This window comes from Pseudorca crassidens, chromosome 9, assembly GCF_039906515.1.
Source record: "Pseudorca crassidens isolate mPseCra1 chromosome 9, mPseCra1.hap1, whole genome shotgun sequence".
Taxonomy (NCBI): Eukaryota; Metazoa; Chordata; class Mammalia; order Artiodactyla; family Delphinidae; genus Pseudorca; species Pseudorca crassidens.
Window position 1 is genome coordinate 35,871,859 of NC_090304.1, and position 20,149 is coordinate 35,892,007.

The following is a 20,149-nucleotide window of genomic DNA, read 5'->3' on the forward strand; positions in this document are numbered from 1 at the left end:
GGAGAGGCTAATTTTTGGTACCACTATGCAGAATCTGCTACAGCAAAGGGGGTTTCTCTACAATATGGCTTTCTTGGGGAAACCAGTGTTAATGGCAGACAGGTCACTATGGGAAACACTGGGACAGGGGAAGCCACAACTCAGCTTCCTAAAGCTAAGTCTAGGGGAAGCTTAGGATTCAGTCTCTGTGATGGATTCTAGTAAGTTCTAGCTTTGGGAGGTAAGCAGAAGAAGAGAACGAGGAGGGGGAAGAACAAACGTGCCCTGCAGACAAAAGAGATGAAAAACCTAAAGTTCGAAACCCATCTTTGTTTCCTTTTCTGAAAGTTTCCACAGGCTGCTCTTGAAAACCGGAAGTTCACGTCAGTGCCGGCAAATGACAACAATATTTGCCCCAGAAAAGGGAGAGCTCAGTAAGATGAGTTGAGATTTTCCTTTTTCCTTAACAAATGAAGTCATTTTTTAAAAAGTGTTACTTTAAGGTCTATTGTTGCGTTTCATTACTGTTCAACAGGATGAAAATGGCACACCAGTATACAAGATTTGAACTGAAAACTTTGCCTGAGACCCTGTAATATGAAGACAAATAAGAAAATGATTGAAATGGTCTCCCCTAAGGAAACAATTTTAGGTTTAGATATTATCACTGTAAGGGAAAAAAAAACAAACGCAGACTACACTATCCTACACTCACCATCTCTACAGTGATTAATAAGATATTTATAAAGACAGAAAACACCACTGCGAGTACACACTACGTGAACACATATCACATTATAGAAATCTCATATATGTATGTTCGGGATACAAGAAGATAATAAAGGTTACGGCTTCACCAACCTCTGCGGACTTATGATTCGCTCTCATTAGAGTGTGGTTATGAGTACTGTGAATTGGGAACTCTTACAATTGAATTAGCTAAATGTAGTCTTAAAAGCTATAGCTTTAATTAGCTCACTTGCTACTGACCTAACCTGTACCTATCAGAAATCTCTGTAAATACAGTGACCTAAATGTGCTACCAGTGCAGTGAATACTGTGGTTGCTTTCTCTTCAACTCTCCGTTTCTTTGATTCTATGGCCACAATTGGCATTGACTGTGAATGAAAAAATGAAGAGTAAAAACCGAGACATTATGTTTTTTAAGAGTTTGTGTCTTATATATATAATATACAGACAGAACCGGGGTAAGTCTTGCTTTCCCAGAGGCTGAAAGACAAGGTAGCTACAGCTCATAGAAAGACATTTAGAAGAGAAGAAACATGGAAGGGCGACATTGAACCACAGTGCTAGACGTCATGGAGAAACAAAAAGGGCACTCTGCTATGAATGTACAACTTTGGGCACAAATACAATGCAGAGGTGGGGGAAAGCATCCAAAGAATTCACAAATATGGTTATTCCAACAAAAGACAACTGAGGGGAGAGAACCAACTCTTTGCTGAGATTTGCAGTTTGCAGAGAGAAAGCATCTGAGTCCTTGGTACACTTGAGACAGTTGGTCCAGATGAAGGAAACAGAGCCCCAATCATGAATGGAAATGGGAACTTCACCACCTCGGGGGTGTCCAAATCCACCGGCTCGTCTTACTCAAAACCATTTTCTGACCACTGCTGACCCTCCAAAGGTACCCAGTCCTGAACTTTGGGTGTCGGAATGAAATCACTACGTTGCTCAGATGAGTCCAAACTAACGGTCTGGTTATCCTGCCATCCTGCTGCATAAGCCTGACCGGCACCACCAGTGACGACCACAGAGGACGCTTCTCTACTGACCAGCGCACGCACATCTACTTGAGACTTCGCTGGAAAGTGCTCCCCTAGTTGATTCGAGCCTGCGGGGTAAACCCCACCAGAAACTGACAGCATGGACACAGGCAAACCGCTCTTCAAGTGGTCCATCTAGCTCCTGGCTACAGCATGCGACACTATGTCCTACTTTTCTAAGTCACCACTCTCGTGCACGGGTATGAACCGAGATGTGGGGAGAGAGAAGAAGAAAAATGGGAAGAGAGCTGGGGAAAACACTAGGGGAAGGCAGAGAGCAGAAACGGAATCAAGTCTGGGCCACCCATGCCATCGGACTAGCACTGGGTACCCAGTTCCAAATCCTTCACTGGCAGTTTGAGTCCCAGGGAAGAGGTTCCCAAGGGGTCGATCATGTTCTTGTAACGCTCCCCACGGTGCTGAGCTAAGAAGGGGCCCCAGTCCGGCTGCGGCGAGCACACCAACTTCAGCCTCTGCAAAGAAGCCAAAGACACACAGGGTCACAGAAGCAAAGCACCCTCTTCCCCCAGGCACCACCCACCCATCCCCAAACTGCGTGTGACCACATTCGCCAGAACGCCTCCTGGAACCAAGAGGTCCCCCACCAAGAGAAGCAGTTAGGAAGATCAGCCCCATTAATTAACAAGGCCAGGGATGCAGTTAAGAGGAGACTTAGTTCAGTTCACTGGAAATTATTTATATCACCCTGCAAGCAATATTACAGTTGCCCAGGGTTTGCCTTGCACAAGATTAATAGAGAATAAAGGGCCCAGATTTTAATTATACATTTTTTCCCCTCCAAATGGAGAGGATCTACAAGCTGCTCTCTCCACTGCCAAATGCAGTCTGCAAAGGACATGTACTCACTTTTGTTCTGTAGCCTCAACAGTGAGTTGTTATATCAAAATAATTGGGTTTTGTTTAGCATATTTCCCCAAAGTATATAAATGGCCAGGAAAAAAACCCTCAACCACAAAGATACATTGCCAGGAGTGAGCAAAGATTTTAATTATCTGTTGACAAAAATACACGCTTCTGACTTGGTTCAGAAGTGTGGGTTCTTGCAGGCAAGCTAAAAATAATGGGAATGTCTCTAATCCGTCAACTGAACCTTTCATGGAAAACATAATTTGACTGGAGCATTTTCTAGAAAAAGGAAAGAAAACATATTTCTGACTACATAAGAGGCAACAGGTATGTGTTTATTACCTATTAAAGTGAAGATGCTTCTTATAGCTGTTAGTTTAATCTCCCCTTAATCATCAGTTTGCAACCTTCGTGTCCCGCACCAACCATAATAAATGTATATTGCCGACTCATCAGTTTAGAGGATTTCAGCCTAAGACAAAAGTAGCAGAGGCTAAAGCAGCTTCTGTTCAGAGGGACAGAGATTTCTGGGTCAGTGGGTAGGAGGTCCATCTGAGGCTCAGGCAAGCCATCCCTGGCGGTGAGAGGGCTGAGTCAATTTACCTTAAGGAGATAACAATTTCCTGAGGATGGAAACTGGAACACTGCTTCAGTAAGAAGACTCCTGCATCTCCCTTTGTCAACTCTGCCTCCATCTTTAGTCCAATAAAAACAAAGGCCAGGGCTTCCCTGGTGGCGCAGGGGTTGAGAGTCCGCCTGCCGATGCAGGGGACACGGGTTCGAGCCCCGGTCCGGGAAGATCCCACATGCCGCGGAGCGGCTGGGCCCGTGAGCCATGGCCGCTGAGCCTGCGCGTCCGGAGCCTGTGCTCCGCAACGGGAGAGGCCACAGCCGTGAGAGGCCCGCGTACCGCAAAAAAACCCCACAAAAAACCCCCCACAAAGGCCACCTCCTTATCGCGTGGACATGTGTGTAAGGCGTTTACTCACATGCTCTATTCCCATCTGCTTCTCCCCTCCCGAGCCTGCGAGAGATGCTCCAGGGCCCTCTCCTCCTCAATCCGGCTGACCAAGAGCAAAGCCCACCCAGCTGTTCTTCACTACCCTCATCAGCAGGTGTTTCTTTGCCTGAGTCTAATCCAATGCCTCTCAAGCTTGAATTTGCATCAGAATCACCTGGAGGCTCGTTAAACAATGGACGCCAGAGTCCTACTTCCCTGAGAGTCTAGTTCAGCGGAGCAGAGTTGGAGGCCGATCATTTGCATTTCCATAGTCCCTGGGCCAGATCAAAATGGCAGCCCTCTGGACCGCCAAGACAAGGCAGTGCCGATCTCTTCCTAACACGTCTGAGCACGTGATTTCTCATGAATAACAAAGGCCTGACCACACTTCACTGGTGGCTCAGCAAGTGGCAGTCCCCTTACCACCCTCTCTGGAGTGAGGGTGGGGAGTTTTTTGCATTAGAAATGGGTCCAGCAAGGGACTAACCGACAAAGACAACCAACATGCCTTATACCAGGCATGCCCTGGACCTTTCATTACATCCTTCGGGGATGGTGACATTTTAATCAGCTTGGACCCCTCAGCCATGCCTAACACAGGCATAGCAGGAAGGGGGAGTGATTTTAAACGTAATCGTAATAGGTGTTTTGGGGGAGGCACCTCGGACAGAGAGGAACGTCAGGAAAGGGGGAATTTGATGTGTGGTTAAAAACCAAACACTGGGATTTAAGCTCTGGATGAGGGGAGAGGAGGGGGAAGCACCAGGAGAGAGGCGACACTCTGATCGTTTATTCCCCAGAGCCACTGCTCAGCCACTGGACTGGCTGAGTCCCTCCATTAGAGGACTAATACGTAATAAAAATGGGTTTAATAGAAACGGTAGCAACTGTAACCACTTAATCACCATGTCTCCCCTTAGAATAAGTTCACCAAATCTTTTGTTTTTTTAAAGCACAGAGCTCTCGGAGCTTTTGCCCTGGGAGGGGACGGCAGGAGAGGGAGCTGATACAATTACCTCGATAAATCTGCCAGGAGCCAGATGCATTTTTACCACAAACATAATCGGGATCCAGATAACGGAACAGGCGAGCATTAGCCATCCGAGCACCATGGACCAGTTAGGGTAGCGGTAAGAGCCATAGGTCATGGGCTCCCACTGGTAAAAGCTGAAGCAAAGGATAAACTGGGAAGGAAAGAGAAACACACGCGTTAGGGTGGGGATGTGAAGTATTCCTTCAACAGTCATGTGCTGGTCGCCTGCTGTGAGTTGGCTGCTTCTTTGTCTATTACCTCATTTTACCCCAATAACGACCCTGAAAGGGAAGTATTATTACTTCATTTTCTAAATGAAGAAACTGGATTTCACAGAGATGAACGTGACACACACTGAGCCGCTGATGCTGCGTTCGCCATCCCATAAAAACTGAGCAATGCATATGGGTGTCTATACACACAGACTGGCTGAGAGGACGATTTTAAAGGCTATACGCTAAGGTGACAGAGGGGTGGAGGCAGGAGAGGGGATGGTGGGTGTTTTTAAGGAGAGGGGTGTCTCTACTGTCTATAATGGATAATCAAGCTTTTGTTATAAGGAAAAACTCCATTAGATTAATGTGAAAAATGAATAAAATCTACTTTGCTTTCACCTTGAATGGGGAAGAGCCCATCTGCAGGAGCTGCCTCTAAGGCCGGCTGAGAGGTCCCCAAGCAGTGGCTGAGCAGGAAGTTTGGTCCTATAATCAGCTGTGGGACAAAGAGAGTGGAGGCCCAGCCCACCCCTCAACTGATGCGAGGTGAACGGGCCTCGTCAGCAACCTGTGAGCCGAGAGGCCGGGGACGGGCAGGCTAATCCCAGCTCTACCACGAATTGGCTGAGGGACCTGTATGTCTCAGACTTCTCTGCTATATAACAGATCCACTTCACACCAGGTACACAACACAGGGATTTTCCGGGAACAACAGTCTGGTATTTACTCAGGAGCCGCCCCGTTTTCCCCCATCACCGCACACTTTGGCTGGAAACAGTGATGCGAGCCCTCTGAAGTCTTAGTGCAGCTGAGGAGGAACAAGGCGACAGATATGCTGGAAAAAGAGGCACCGAAAAGGACAGAAGAGGGGTCCTAACGCTCTAGCCAAGCCTCTGTTGGGGGAGGGGGCACCGCCCTCAGAAAATTGAGTTCTTCCCTGTATTCATCCCGCCTATGGCAGCCTCCGCCTAGAACAGTGTACCTGCCTAAGTCCTTCCCTCCTCCCCAGCTCTCTCATTCTATCTTAAGCAGTAAAAGAACTGCCTGAAAATGATTAGAGGGAATTATGTCAGGCGAGATAATATATGGAAGTGTTTGGGGAAAGTGCGAAGCATTAGACAAATGTAAGGCATCTGCCTGATTGCTGTAAAGCCCAGGCTGCCGGGGCAAGTGATTATTTCAATGCAACAGCAGTTCAGTATATGGATTCGAAGCAACATGAGACTGAAGACAGTGGTTGAGAAAACTGCTCCTATAAGAGATATCTCCTCTAGGCCCCCTTTCAAATATCGGCCCCTAGAGTTATAAGCTTTATTAACCAGTCTGTTGGAAGCATGGCCTCATGTAATTATGGTAAGTTGCTCCATTTCATTTACTATATAAACAGCAATACATCTGCTTATGTGTGTGCATAATTCAGTCACGTGATCGCCTATGTGTACAATAATGGCATGCAGAATATTTATAGCTCTATAATTCCATGAAGGCACATATAAAAATGATCAATTTCATTTCAGGGTTTTTGAAGTCATTTAAACCCATAATCTCAGCTCATTCTAGCCTACTACAAGATAGCCATGTTACAGAAGGGCAAGTGGCAAAAAAAAGAAGGGTTAGCCTTGGTCCTTTGATACCCATTTCCTATGACACAAATATCACATCAAATTTATCTGTGCCAACTTGGTCTTGCCATCAATTTCCCTCTGCCAGGTCAGGTTTGACAAACACCCTGCCCTCAGATGAACCTGGCCAGGAGAAAGGATAATTTAGCCACCGAGCCAGGGACCTCTCCACAGGTTTCTGAGGTGAGTTTTATAATGGAAATCGAGTAAAGCACAGCACCGTTGAGGAACTGTCTCAGAAAAACACAGCAAGGCCCTAGAATCCCTTTCCCCTGACATTCTGCTCCTAAAGAAGATAAGGATTATTTTAATCCAGAATTGGCCAAACTCCACTTGGAGATGAAAGCAACTAGGCTTTTAGAAATGTATTAGAAATGTATTTAGAAATGTGTTATCTTGAAGCCTAGGTAGCCTTGGGTTCCATTCTTATTCTGCCCCCTGCAAGCTGTGTGGCCTTGGGCAAGCTCCTTAGCCTCTCCAAGCCTCAGCACAGGCAACTGTAAAATGGGGGAAGAATCACCCACCAATCAGAGTGGTTGGCAGCTTGAGAGACGTACTTACTAAAGCAGCTACCACAAGTCATCCTGCTGATTATTATTATGTGGTCTGCATCTGCAGAATATAATAAGATTCTCTAAAGCTTAATCTCTTCCAAGACAGGAGGGAAAGGTCGGTAGAATCTGGAACAGATTCTAACTTTGATTCCACCCAAGAATAAATTGTGTATAGTAGTAACTGAGGGACGTGGCAAAGCTCAGCAGAGATAGGGAACAGCGGGGAGGGGGGTCTCCCGTCTTCCTCCCAGGAGATGGGTAATTCTCCATCCTTCACACACACTTCAGTCCTAGATTCATGAAACTGAAAAGTCTACCTTAGTCCTTTTCAACTCTCATGCCCCAAATCTGGTGGGACTTTTCAGACAAATTACAGCCTCTGAAATTTGAGTACAGATGTGGGCTTCTGTATGATGTCTTCCTGTCAATGCAGAGGGAGGTAAACGCTGAATGGTTTTTCTGTCTAAACTTCTGTCTTTTCAGAAAGAAATTGAGATGTTTTGATTAAAACTCACCCTGTGACAGTTTGGGTTTTTTTTTTTTAGGAAAATATATGTTTTCTCTACAATTTTACTGTCTTGTTTTCCTTTAAAGAAGCTGGTACAGTGTAGTAAAAGGGTCTTAATCTGGTTTCTAGTGCCACCTGCTGGGCCCAGGAGGGGCTACAGCCAGCTTCCTGCAGCCTTTGCCCAGATGACACCTTCAAGCCAGGGAGGAAGAGAGGGAAAGGCAAGGTCTCTGTCAATTACTGTGCTTGGAGAGTAGATGGAGGCAAAGCCAGGAGCTGGGGCACGATAAAGGCGGTGACAGGATATGCCTGCAAGTCCCTATGCAGATTTACTGACACATGAAGGGCTCTGATCTTTAAGAAGATGAATGTCAGATGATCTCAAAATGTCATCATCACACTTGAGGATGATAAGATAGTCCCCAAAAGCAATAAAAATGAACAATAAAAGTCTAACTTCTGCTATACATATTCGTTGTAGAGTAGCTGTGTTGAGCAGCGTTTAGGATTAAGTGTTCTGGAGCCAGACTGCCTGGGTTTGAACCCAGGCTGTTGCTAATTATAGTTGTACAATCCTAGGCAAGTCACATAACCTCTGGGTGTCAGTTTCCCCATCCGTAAAATGGAGATGATTATAATACCAACCCCTAAGAGTGGCTGTGAGGGAGAGATGAGGTAATACATATAAATCAGCAGCCCCCCAAATTTTTGGCACCAGGAACCAGTTTCATGGAGAGCAATTTTTCCACAGATGGGGGTGATGGTTCAGGCAGTAACACGGGCGATGGGGAGCCACGGGGAGCCGCAGCTGAAGCTTCGTGCACTCACCCACCGCTCACCTCCTGCTGTGCGGCCCGGTTCCTCACAGGCCACAGACCGCTGCCGGTCCTCGGCCCAGGGGTTGGGAACCCCTAATATAAAGCACTGTGCACAGAGCGTGGACCCCAGTTAGCACATGGGAAATGTGATCACATGAGGCAGACAGATATAATGGGAAATGTTCCCTAGGGATGCTCCAAACTGTGCGTGCGTCCTAGCTCTGCACCCGGTCAGTCAAGCACCTTTAGGCAAGGTGCTTCACCTCTTCAAATCTGCATTTCCTCAGCTGAAAGACACGAGTAACACTCATCCTACCAGCTCCGCAGGCTCCTCTGTATGCAGGCACAGGTCTTGTTCAACATAAAGCATCACATATGCTCGCAAGGTGCTACCCATGCAATAAAGCACACGGTCCTTACAGTTAAAATGGTTGGAGTAACAAACGCCCAGCAGACTTTCCAGAAAACGTTGGGCTGGAATCCAATCATCATCTCGATATCTTCACAGAACCTCTGCAAGCCTGCAAAGAGACCAATGGAGATCAAGCATGAGATGCCACGGCAGGGGACGGCGCGAGAGCCCCTCACTCGAGTGCCGTTGGCTGGGACGGCCCCATCCTGGTGTCAACGTGACCCCTATTTATGCAGGAAACCATCAGACAAATGACTCGCTGCCGGGAAGATTAAGGCAAATGGGACATTTAAATAGATAGTAAACACCCTCTGCAGTGAAGTTCAAAGTGAGATGTCATCCCACCATGACATCTAAAAACCTCCATCCCGGCCTGCCCCGGGAGTCTCCACACTGCCACAGCCTGGCATGGTCACCCGTGCGGCTGCTTTTGGAGGTAGGCTCACGGGCTCAGCAACCAACTCTGACAAAGCCAATTGAGACTGTGATCGATAAGCACAGTGTGTTAGGAAAGCCTTGGGATTTTGAGGGAGACTCGCTGTATGTGGCTTTTTACCCCTCACCATCACAAGGACACTCTCCCATAGTCAGTTTAACTCCGCTCTATGTAAGATGCTACAGGCAGGCAAGAACCAAAGTGAATGCCACGTGGCCATCACCCACTTTGTTGGAACTCAGAGGATTGCGATCTTCTTGGTCGCTGATCAACATAACTACGTAAAGTAAAAAGCAGACAAGAGAGTTATTCTCAGGACCCCATGTAACCAGCATCCACTCTCTGAAAGGAAAAGCGACAGAGGATGTTTGAGGAGGGAACGGTTTCCTGTATTGTTTCCTGAGCTCATCAGAAGCACGGCTTTCTCAGAACCGCGGGATCGCTATGCTGAAGGCACTTGAAAGGGCCCCAAGTTCAAGCCCTTTCATAGTCGGCGGTTCTGACTGGTGGCCCCAAATCACGGGCCACCACAGGCAAGAACTGCACACTTTGAGCAGCTGACCTGACCATCTTTGGGTTGGTTGGTTTGTCTCCTTTCATGTCATCAAACACCTTCAAGCGAGTGGCCTCTGGACAGTAGACCCTCTGGGCATAAGTGAGGGGTGAGAACAAAAACAGAGACAAAGGTCAAAGATGAGGCCCTCAGAAGCACACATGAGATCCTGAAAGCAGGCCTCAGTTCTTAAAAGATTCTAAAAATGGGGCTTCCCTGGTGGCGCAGTGGTTGAGAGTCCGCCTGCCGATGCAGGGGATGCGGGTTCGTGCCCCGGTCTGGGAGGATCCCACATGCCGCGGAGCGGCTCGGCCCGTGAGCCATGGCCGCTGAGCCTGCGCATCCGGAGCCTGTGCTCCGCAACGGGAGAGACCACAACAGTGAGAGGCCCACGTACCGCAAAAAAAAAAAAAAAAAAAAAGATTCTAAAAATGTCTATTATCAGTATCAATCCTGTTACCAGGCTATTAAATCATCCCCAGGAGATGACGGTGCACAGCTCACCTGGGGAAATCGATTTGACAGGGTTCAAGGTTAGACAGAGGAAGACATACAGATAGCCTCCTACGGGAGGAGGGGGGTGGCAGTAGAAGTGCTCAAGCTCCCCCAGAGGGAACCAAGAGCTGGACCCAGAGCTGTAGGAAGGGGTGGATGACGGGGGCCCAGTTGCAGCAAGAGGCAGTTTGATGCTGAAGAGCAGTGCTGGGACTGAAGGGGAGACGGTGGTTTCCAGAGTCAGCTCCAGCCCTGGAGGTCAGCTCTCCCCGTGGGCCTCCGCGAGGGCTCTGGACGACAGGCCTCTGCCTTCAACAGGCTCCAGGTCCCTTGACTGCTCTGCTTGTTCCACAAATGTGGCCCCCCAGCTGGGAGCCGCCCGGCAAGCCTCCTGCCCCTTGCTCATTCCTGAGCCAGGCTCTCCTGTCCCTCCATCCTCTGGCTGCTCCAGCCCCCGCCCAGCACAGCCCGCCCACACCCTGACTCACGCCCCCACCTGAGTCCCTTACAGCTTCAGTGTCTACCTTCCCCTCCCGCCTTCGTTCATACGGCTTCCTCTGCCTGCTCTATCCTGCCTGCTGGTCCAGATCCCTCTTCAAAGCTAACTCTTTTTATTTTTTTTTATTGGAGTACAGCTGCTTTACATTGTTGTGTCAGCTTCTGCTGTACAGCAAAGTGAATCAGCTAAATATACACATACACCCCTCGTTTTTGGATTTCCTTCCTATTTAGAAGGCTACCTCTTGATAGAGGACTTGATCTTGGGGCCTGGAGCATGTGCATGGAGACTTGCCTGCAGCATGACCTTGAACCTGGAGGGGTAAGAGCTCCAAAAGGGATCAGAGCAACTGTTTCTCACTGAATTAGCAGAAAAATAGCAGAAAAAAAAAAAAAAAGTGGTGAACTCATAGCAACTGTTCTAGATTCAAACCAACAGATTTGGTGTCCAGAAATGTGCCCACCACAACCTCCGTATAACCAGCCAATCCTGAACTGTAAGTCAAGGACCTCCTTCAACCAACCGACCACTTTCACCCATGCAACTTTGTGGCTTTTGTCTTTATGAACCATACCCTTGCCCTTGGTCTGACTATGATCTTCCAGGGGCTGCTCTCCCCACTGCGTGGCCAGGGCCAGCCTCCTAGCCTGTGAGCCAAGCACTCATACAGGGCCTGGTGCTCAGAAGGGCGCCACCCCTGGATTAATCTTAATCTCTCCTGTTGCCATCTTGAAACTCTTGACAATTTTTTAACACAGGGCTCCACATTTTCATTTTGCACTAGGTCCCACAAATGAGGTCTCCAGTCCTGTGTGTATCTCAAATATTATTCTCTTACAGTTAATGTAATGTTCTGCCTGCATCTCTTGGAGCCAAAACCCTATGTGTGGGCTCAGAATTTCCCTGCCTTGGTTAGCAATAAACTCAACACTAAATTACGTCTTTATCTACTTTTATATTCTTTTATCTCCAAAACTCCACCTTCTCAAAGTTTTTCTGGCTACCCTGGCCCTCCTTTATCTCTGGGCAGCAAAAGCGCACAGCTGGGATGCACAGCTTAGTACTGGCCTTCTTCTCAATATACGAAGTAGATTCGCTCTTCCCGGCAGCTAGTTGGAAATATCCGTGAATATAGAAAACTACCTCTGCCCTCCCCACATGCAGGGCATACAGTGAACACTTAATAAATACCTGTTGAGGACTTCCCTGGTGGCGCAGTGGTTAAGAATCTGCCTGCCAATGCAGGGGACACGGGTTCAAGCCCTGGTCTGGGAAGTTCCCACATGCCACAGAGCAGCTAAGCCCATGCACCACAACTACTGAAGCCCGCGCGCCTAGAGCCCGTGCTCCCCAGCAAAAGAAGTCACCGCAATGAGAAGCCCGCGCACCACAACAAAGAGTAGCCCCCCACTCGCCGCAAGTAGGGAAAGCCTGCGCACAGCAATGAAGAACCAACGCAGCCAAAAATTAATTAATTAATTTAAAAAGATAACATTTAAACACAGGCATTTACCTATGTGGGTTATGAATGGACTGAAACCTCTTGTTCCTAATGTTTTCTGAACCCCAGCAAATGGAGCTGGGGGAACTTACACCCTGAATGAGAGGTGGACAGTGACATTTCAGCCAAGAACATATGTGAAGATGGAGCTCAGGGCGGGGGACCAGAGAGGAACAAAATTAAGCTTGCATTTGTGGGGTTCCAGAGAGATCATGTGTTTTGTTTTGTTATTTTGTTTTCTTTTATACTAAAAACAAAAACAAAAACACTTTGAGGCGTTCAGCCTGCAGCATGGACAGCCAGAACTGGAGAATGACATATTCCATCCCGTAAAAGTCATTGCCTGTGTGACTCCAACATCCCTCACAAGGATGTGGAGAAAGACAGAGTGGGGTAGGACGTGAAACAAGTAACTGATCAACACGGAAGAAAAGAGATCAAGACAATGGAGCATATAGTGATTTGGGGGAAATGCACAGTGTGGGGCCAAGCAGAGAAGCAGGCAGCAGGGCTTTGTGGTGGCAGGTCAGTCCTACGGTCCCCGCAGCCAGAAAGTCCCTGTATTGGCTCCCGGGAAAATGCGAATCACTTCTTCAAAGCGACTCTGTTAGGTAACAGCCTGTTAAAGGGATTGTTCCTACACCAAACTCAGGGAGTTCCACTTTTCTAGCTACCTCAAACCCAAATATTGGCCTTTGAAGAGTGTTGCCTTGAGAACCTGAATCAGATATTATGATCTAAAGATAAAACTTGAAAATTGTACCTACTGTATTTTAAATGTTTGAATGGCAACCTCTAGAATCTAGAGATCCTTAGAACTAAGAAGAAAACACAAATGTCTGCAATCCAGCTACTTATTTTTCAAATTCAGCAGCCAGGATGGGGGGAATCAAATCAGTCGGGTTCATTTTCACTCTTCACAGGTTCATGTCCAACTTCCTTAAACTAACCTTGCATTTGTTTGGGGCCTCATCACCTCAGTAAAGAATCCAGTGTCCTCTGGAGCGTACATTATATATTTGTGCAGGCTTTTGCTTTCACCTCGAACAATTATGTTAGCTTATTTCAAATATTTCTTCCAAGAGCCCCTTCTTACAATTCCATCCAGGTCCAAATCAGAGGTTCACACCCACATCCGACACAGCAGGAGTCAAGTTCACCTTAAGCTCAGCACAGAGTCCACCTGGCCCTGGAAGCTGGCCCAGCACGAGCCCTCTAGAGGCCAGGCGATTTCCTGGGTGGTCCCCCAGGAAGATTAGCAGAGCCCAGGGACGGAAGCACTCAGGACTTATTTTTTCCTTCAGAACCAAAAAATCTACCACCAGTTTTATATGGAGGCTGGGGGGAGCTACTTAAGTTCTAAAAATAGAGACGTTAAAAGGTTTCTGTTTTAATGATGCTTGTAAACCACACTGAACAGCCCTGTTCTATCGGAAAGAACTGTGCAAATGTGTCTTTTGAGGATACAGACCGCAGAGGAGGTCAATGATATGGCCACCTGCACTTGGGCCAGTGCTGCAACGAAGAGCTTTCCTGACTTTGCCAACAGACTATCTGGTGACTTTAGCTTATATATGGACCCATGAGGGCTTAAGTTTCCAAAGGAGGGCCCCAGAGGCCTCTCCATGGCAAAGCCTTTGGTATCTGGGCAGAAAGTTAGGATTGTGGTAGATTGGCTGGGTTTCTGCCACTCTCTGCTCAGGTAGGAAGCTCTTTGTAGCCTCACCCTAAATGCAGGTCCTCAATCACAGTGTCACTGCAGGCTCCAGGCTGTCTCATCAGCCCAAAGTGTTGGCAGTTTGGCCTCTGATCCCATGACGACAGCTGGCATGCCTGCCCACTTCTCTGGCCAGAAACTAAACTCTCCCTGCAGTGGGGATGTAATCGCCAGCTGAGACAAAGTTCCCTTCTGCCAACACCTAACGATGACTACAGTATCTTCCTCTTCCTAGGGCACCTAACGTTTACATGAGAGGTTTCCTTTTTATATTTTCACTCCCCATCACCCTCCATTTTAATGCGTTTTTCAGGCAAGCAAGAAGCTGCTGAACCCTGATGGACAGGAGGCTAACAGTTACATTAAAAGCAAGATGCTCATACCAAGGACATCCTGCTTCCAAGTGATACCCTGCTTTCCTTTTTACCATCTCTTTTTGGTTTTGAAGTACTGATGGATCATCTGAGTTGGCATTTCTCACCTTCTTGGTATTTGCTAAGGAGGCCTCATCTATATTAGGGATGATTCTGAGACTTCGAGGCACAGGGAAGTCAGCAGTGCCTTGAATCCAATAGGACTTGCTTGTGCCGACTGGTGGGGCACACAAGGAGCCCAGGAGATCACCCGGTGAGACCCCTCCCCCGCACGCACAGACACCTCCACTGAAGGGCAAAGATAGCATCCGCTGACTTACCATTCCTGTTCTTCTAGATAATGGCCCTGCTGATAATGGAATGCAGGTTGCTATGGTGATATTAAGAAGGGCTAATCTGAAAGGGAACAGGCAGTTTCTTCCTAGGAAAATCTGGGGTTGAGATCTTGTATCACAGGCTCCCATGATGCTAACAAAATCTCCTAAGGATCTGCGAGGCCTGTGTTCTCTTTTCTCACTAAAGTATCCGGGCATCGGCCATGAAGCTTCTCCTCACCTCAAGCTACAGGAAGACTGCAACTACCAAGACCTCAAAATACAAAAGAAGCCTTCCCCCGCCACCCAATCTGGCCATTGTCCTCAGGCATTAACGACAGTTCGCTTGCCAGACCACACCCAAAGGCATGTCCTGGTCCTAGTAGTTTCTGGTACAAAGACTACTGAGTTTCACCATCAGCCGTCTTTTGTTCCTCTATTAAATCTAGACCCCAGAGGTCCTGAGGCAAGTTGGAAATAAAGGTGCGGCTCTCTTATGTTTCCCAAATAGCTGTAAGGAAGCCCTTTCATTGTCTTACTTAATATGGGAGACCTGCTTGCTGGACGCTTGGCAACAGACACTAAGTTCTGCCTCAGCATGAGGCACAGTGGTTCCCTTACCGTACACGTAGGAGATCCCCACGAGCTCAAAAATGGCAATGATGACGAGGGCGTAGGAGGCAGCATACGTGTCCACGAGCTGAAACATGTAAATTCCACCCTGGTAGGGGAGAGAAACAACCGACATCAATAGGCCTGGATCTAGGCTCTCTCCCACTTCTAGCAGTCAATCCTTCCATCCTGAGCTGGGTCAGGTGCAAACAGGAGTCAAAAGATCTCCCCTCCCCTTGACATCAGTAACCTAACGCTGGCCAGGTATGTAAGCTGGGGGCCTTGCCATGTTAGCAAAGCAGTCCCTGGAAAGACTCCAAGCTAATCAATAGAACAAGCCCAGAAACGTGATCTAACATCTTACTCTTAAAGGGCAAAGGTCAGCATCTGAAGATGTATACGTGAAAGTAGCCAGATTGCTTCATGTTTGCTTTAAGAAATAGATGACCATTTCTATCCATATACCTGCATGTGACTGACCTTCATATGACCTATAGGTGTCTCTGGGCATTCCTCAAGCAACCCCCTGCATTTTCAGCTCACTCTTTAAGTCTCTCTACAATAGATGAGGCTTAGAGACCATCTCCTTTCAATCTATCATTTTACAGATGCAGAAACCAAGGCCCAAAGTAGTGACTCGCTCAAGGTCACAGGGACAGCAATATATATATATATATATATATATATATATATATCAGGTAAGCTAATACTCAACTTACCAGACACTCAGGGCTAGAAGGAACTCAAATGGCTACAAGTCTTGTATATTACAGGTAATCAATTTCTCTAGTCAGTATTTTCATGTATTCCATTTTCTTAAAGTAGGACACACCTGTCTCGTTGGCTCAAGAAGGCTACATCTCAATTACGAAGATGCTAGAAGTATCATTAGTAGCCAAGGTGACATATTTCCATCTGTGGTCAGAATCCCTAATGAACTGATTCCATCTACGTGGAAATGGCAATGATTTGGCTGTTGTTATAAGGTCCGGGAGCTAAGAGTAAAAGGCTGGAGAGCCATCAGGCGCCCCTGCAACCTGCCCCCATCCCAAGCCTGTGCCCAGCAGACAGCTTACCTGAGTGATCATGGGGAAGCCCATGAGGAAGAAACAAACACAGCAGCCCAGAGTAAAGACCGGCTTGTGTGTGCGCAGGTACTTGGGAAACTCGTCCGAGATGGAGGTCACTATGGTCTCGATGGTGGCAAACTGGAATGATGCCAGCAAAGCGACACTTGAGACACACCGCCCAACCCCAAAGTCTCCAAAAAGCCCTTTGTGTTTCCCACCAGGCCAAGTGGTATTTGTATGAGGTTTGGGTTTTAGGGTTGCATTCCCTCCATGGGCCTGAAAGACTTTGCTGGGGTCCAACCCACAAGGCCAGTGAGGGGAATCCAAGCAGGATGTAGGCCTTAGAGCAGTGTTTCCAGCCCCCAGAGGCTGCACTCATACCCATCCATCAGGACACTTTAAGCTTCACTTTGTATTCATGAGATGTAAATTCCTCTCCTCCCGTTTAAATCGCATTTGATCTTCTGCTTGAGGAAAAACCCTCTTTGCACCCAAATACTAAACCCTGAGTGCCTGTCACCATGATCTGTAGTAGTCTCAGCCCCAGAGCAATTCCCCTAAAATTGACCTCATATTATTTTCCCTTATTCAGCCCCAAAGGACTTGCTTTGGCAAAATGACACCAAAAGCAGGAAGTACACAGGCTCAAACTTGCATGGAGAACAGAGAGGGAGAGAGTACGGCTCCTCCGCCCATCCCCTGAGTCACCCACAAATGCAAGGTTATCCTGAGCCCTGGACAGGTACCTCACCACCCCTACATCACTCAGGGATGGGCGTTTAAGGACCACTAAGCTCAACCCCATTGCAGGCTGGATGCAGGACCCAGGACAGGAGTCTTCAGAAGAAGCAGGGATCGAAGCGGGGAGGGGCTCACCATAGTGTCAAGTCCAAGAGTGAGGAGCATTAGGAAAAAGATGATGGCCCAGAACGGAGAGAGGGGCAGCCTGGTCAAGGCCTCCGGGTAAACCACAAATGCAATGCCTGGCCCTGGAAGGAACAAGACACATGACTGCAAACAGGTCCAGCTCAAGGCCCCCTCCTCCTGGAAGCCCACAGGGTCCTCTCTCCATGGAAGCCCCGAGTTGTTAGTTATCACTTGCTGCTCCTGCTATTTGCTATGTTTTTACTCCTCTCTATCCATTTCCCCAATTAGACCTCAAGCTCCCGGGAGGGAAAGACCAGGGGAATTAGGTCCACACCTCAGGGAACTCAGAGGAGATGCTCAAAAAGAGTGCCAAAGCAGAGACTCGGGGCCAACTCGACTCTAAGGCCAGGCTGTATCCCATGCGAATAACATGAAAACCTCCATCTTTGTATTCGTAAGTTGGGGGAGAATGTAATGATTACCCTCTAGAACAGGGGGTGATTTTGCCCTCCTAGGCACACATGGCAAGGTCTGGAGACATTTTTGATTCTCGTAACTGGGATGTTATGGGGGATGATTACTGGTGTGTAGTGTGTAAAGGCCAGGGATGCTGCTAAACATCCTTCCATGCATGGCACAGTCCCCACAACAAAGAATTATCCTACCCAAACGTCAAGAGTGCTGAGGTTGAGAAACCCTGCCGTAAGGGTTAAACATGCCCAGAATGACATCGTTTCCCCATTTTGTTACCCTTGTTCCTAGTCACTCCTCCAGGAGAAGCCATGTACATAAAACATGAATCAGTCCAACGCTTTTAGGAACTTGCCCTATAAAGGCTTGGTAAAGAGGGGGATTCATCAGTCCACAGGTAATTAAGTGGGGAAGAGGGAAGCATGATAGAAGGGTTAAGAGAGTTTGGTCTCTAATAGTTAGACAGACCTGGGTCCAAATTCAGACTCCATGACTTGCCAGCTGTGCAACCCTAGAGAAGTTATTTAATTTCTGTAAGCCTCAATCTTGCCCATCTGTAAAATGGGGATAACAATAGTTCCTCACAGGGCGGTTATGAGGGACAAATGAGGAAACGCAGGTAGCACTGAGACCAGTGCCTTGCACATCATCAGCACTCACAGAATATTAGCTTTTCTTAGGGGTAGACAATGAAATTGGAAATTAGCAGCTCTGATTCCGGTTTTCCCAAGAATATCGCGTGTGGTCTTGGTGGAGGATGTCTGACCTGCAGTTTTCTCTGCTAACAGAAAGCCCCACCAGCCGTTCCTGTCTTCCTCACAGCCTCCCTGGGAAGATGGCTAAAGACCTGGCAGTTGTGAATTCCCCTGTAGGTAGAAACCTAGATGATAAGGGGCAGAGACCAGGGAACATCGGGGTAATCCACGGCCAGCGCACGTCTGGAAGCCAGAAATCGTAGCTCCTGGAGTTTTTATAACTCAAGCATAATGACACTTTTTTAAACTGGAATTCATCAGGTTGTTAGCTCCCAGTGTTGCCTAGGGCCTTGGTTATTTAAAACATAAAGCCTGGAATGCCTAAGATGCCCCTGCTCGATGCATTTATTGAACAGACAGTAGAGACAGCCTCTGAAGTCTCCCTGAGTGAACCATGAAAGAAAAATCTGTATTAAGCTACAGTTCAAAATAGGTCTCAAATGCAATGCACCGAAGAAGCCAGTTCAGTGCCCTGAACACCGAGGAAGCCAGTTCAGTTTAGGCCCATAAAGTGGACAAGAAGGTCTTCAAATGGCCACTGCCGGAGGACCTCGGCTCATTGCGTTAACAGGATTCTGGCCGTTTGGGCTTTACTGCTTTCTCAGGGAGGGGAATGATTTCAAAATATTCGGCCTGTTTCCATTTCAGCGGCCTCCCTAAAGTATGCAGGGTAAAGGCATCATCTTCAGCACACTGTTTATCCAAGACGGCTAGAGAGTGGATTTTTTAAATATGTTTTTAGAACATTTTGTAGAGTTCAGAAAGATGGACTGTCCGAGCCACAGAGGAGTTTTCCCCGGGCTAGGCCCTCGTGTCTGATGGAGGCTGAGTCCTGCCTCTTTCCTCTCCCTCTGGTAGGCAGCAAGACCCAGTGGGTGGACCGCAGGCTTCTCTCCCCCATGGACCAGAAAACTGGCTCTGCCTCTTACTAGCTGCGGGATCGTAGGTAAGACTCTGGACAAACGTCAGTTTCCTTATCTGTACAATGGAGATAATAATAGCACCTACACTCAGGGAATTTCTGTGAGCATTAAGCGTGTTGATACAAGTAAAGGGCTCAGAACCATGCCTGGCCATGGCGAGAACTCAGTAAGCATAGACCATTATTACTCTTCCCATGAGAGGGGATCAAAGGGGTTCTGCATGCCAGCATCTTGGGTGGGGCCCCCAGAGACCTACAGTGACAGCCTCCTTGGTCCTAGAGAGCCACTGAAGACAGAACCAGGGGCTCCGGTCAATGGACCCATCACGACCCGCAGCACACGGGGAGTGGTTACTCTTCTGAGAAACCCACTACATGTGGATGCATTCTCAGAGGGCGCAACACCGGAACCCTTTCCTGTGCCTTTGGAAGGACTGGCATCCAGGTGACAGACAGATGGTGGGACGGTCAGTCCAGTTTGAGAGCGTTCATCTTCATCAGCAGGGTCTCTGAACTATGAGGGGGTGAGGGAGCCAGGGCAGAACTTCCTAGTGGCCTGGTTACCTGAGAGTTACCACCTAGACCTGGGACTCTATATGCAATACGCACCTCTGTGTTCCTCTGCTGTGGTCCAACCCAGTCTTGCCGCTAGTGGGTGAGCATCTTGGTAGGGCTCTGAGTTGGATTCTGACCATGAGTCAGTGCTCCCCAGGCAGCAGTTGGCTGGGAGATGACTCTAAAAGGCTGACTCCCCAGCAAGCTCCTTCT

General features: G+C 47.9%; 1 protein-coding gene across 1 annotated transcript in view; it reads right to left on the reverse strand.

Moving 5' to 3' along the window:
* Positions 1-1,133: 1,133 nt before the first annotated feature.
* Positions 1,134-20,149, reverse strand: part of SLC6A5 (solute carrier family 6 member 5) — a 54,872-nt gene continuing 35,856 nt past the window's right edge. Inside the window, exons 11-16 of the mRNA XM_067749620.1 lie at positions 17,243-17,355; positions 16,373-16,504; positions 15,306-15,405; positions 8,804-8,904; positions 4,650-4,817; positions 1,134-2,239 (exon numbers count right to left, since the gene is read on the reverse strand). Coding sequence (XP_067605721.1) covers positions 2,084-2,239; positions 4,650-4,817; positions 8,804-8,904; positions 15,306-15,405; positions 16,373-16,504; positions 17,243-17,355 — 770 coding nt within the window. The 3' untranslated portion in view covers positions 1,134-2,083. The remainder of the gene's footprint in view (positions 2,240-4,649; positions 4,818-8,803; positions 8,905-15,305; positions 15,406-16,372; positions 16,505-17,242; positions 17,356-20,149) is intronic.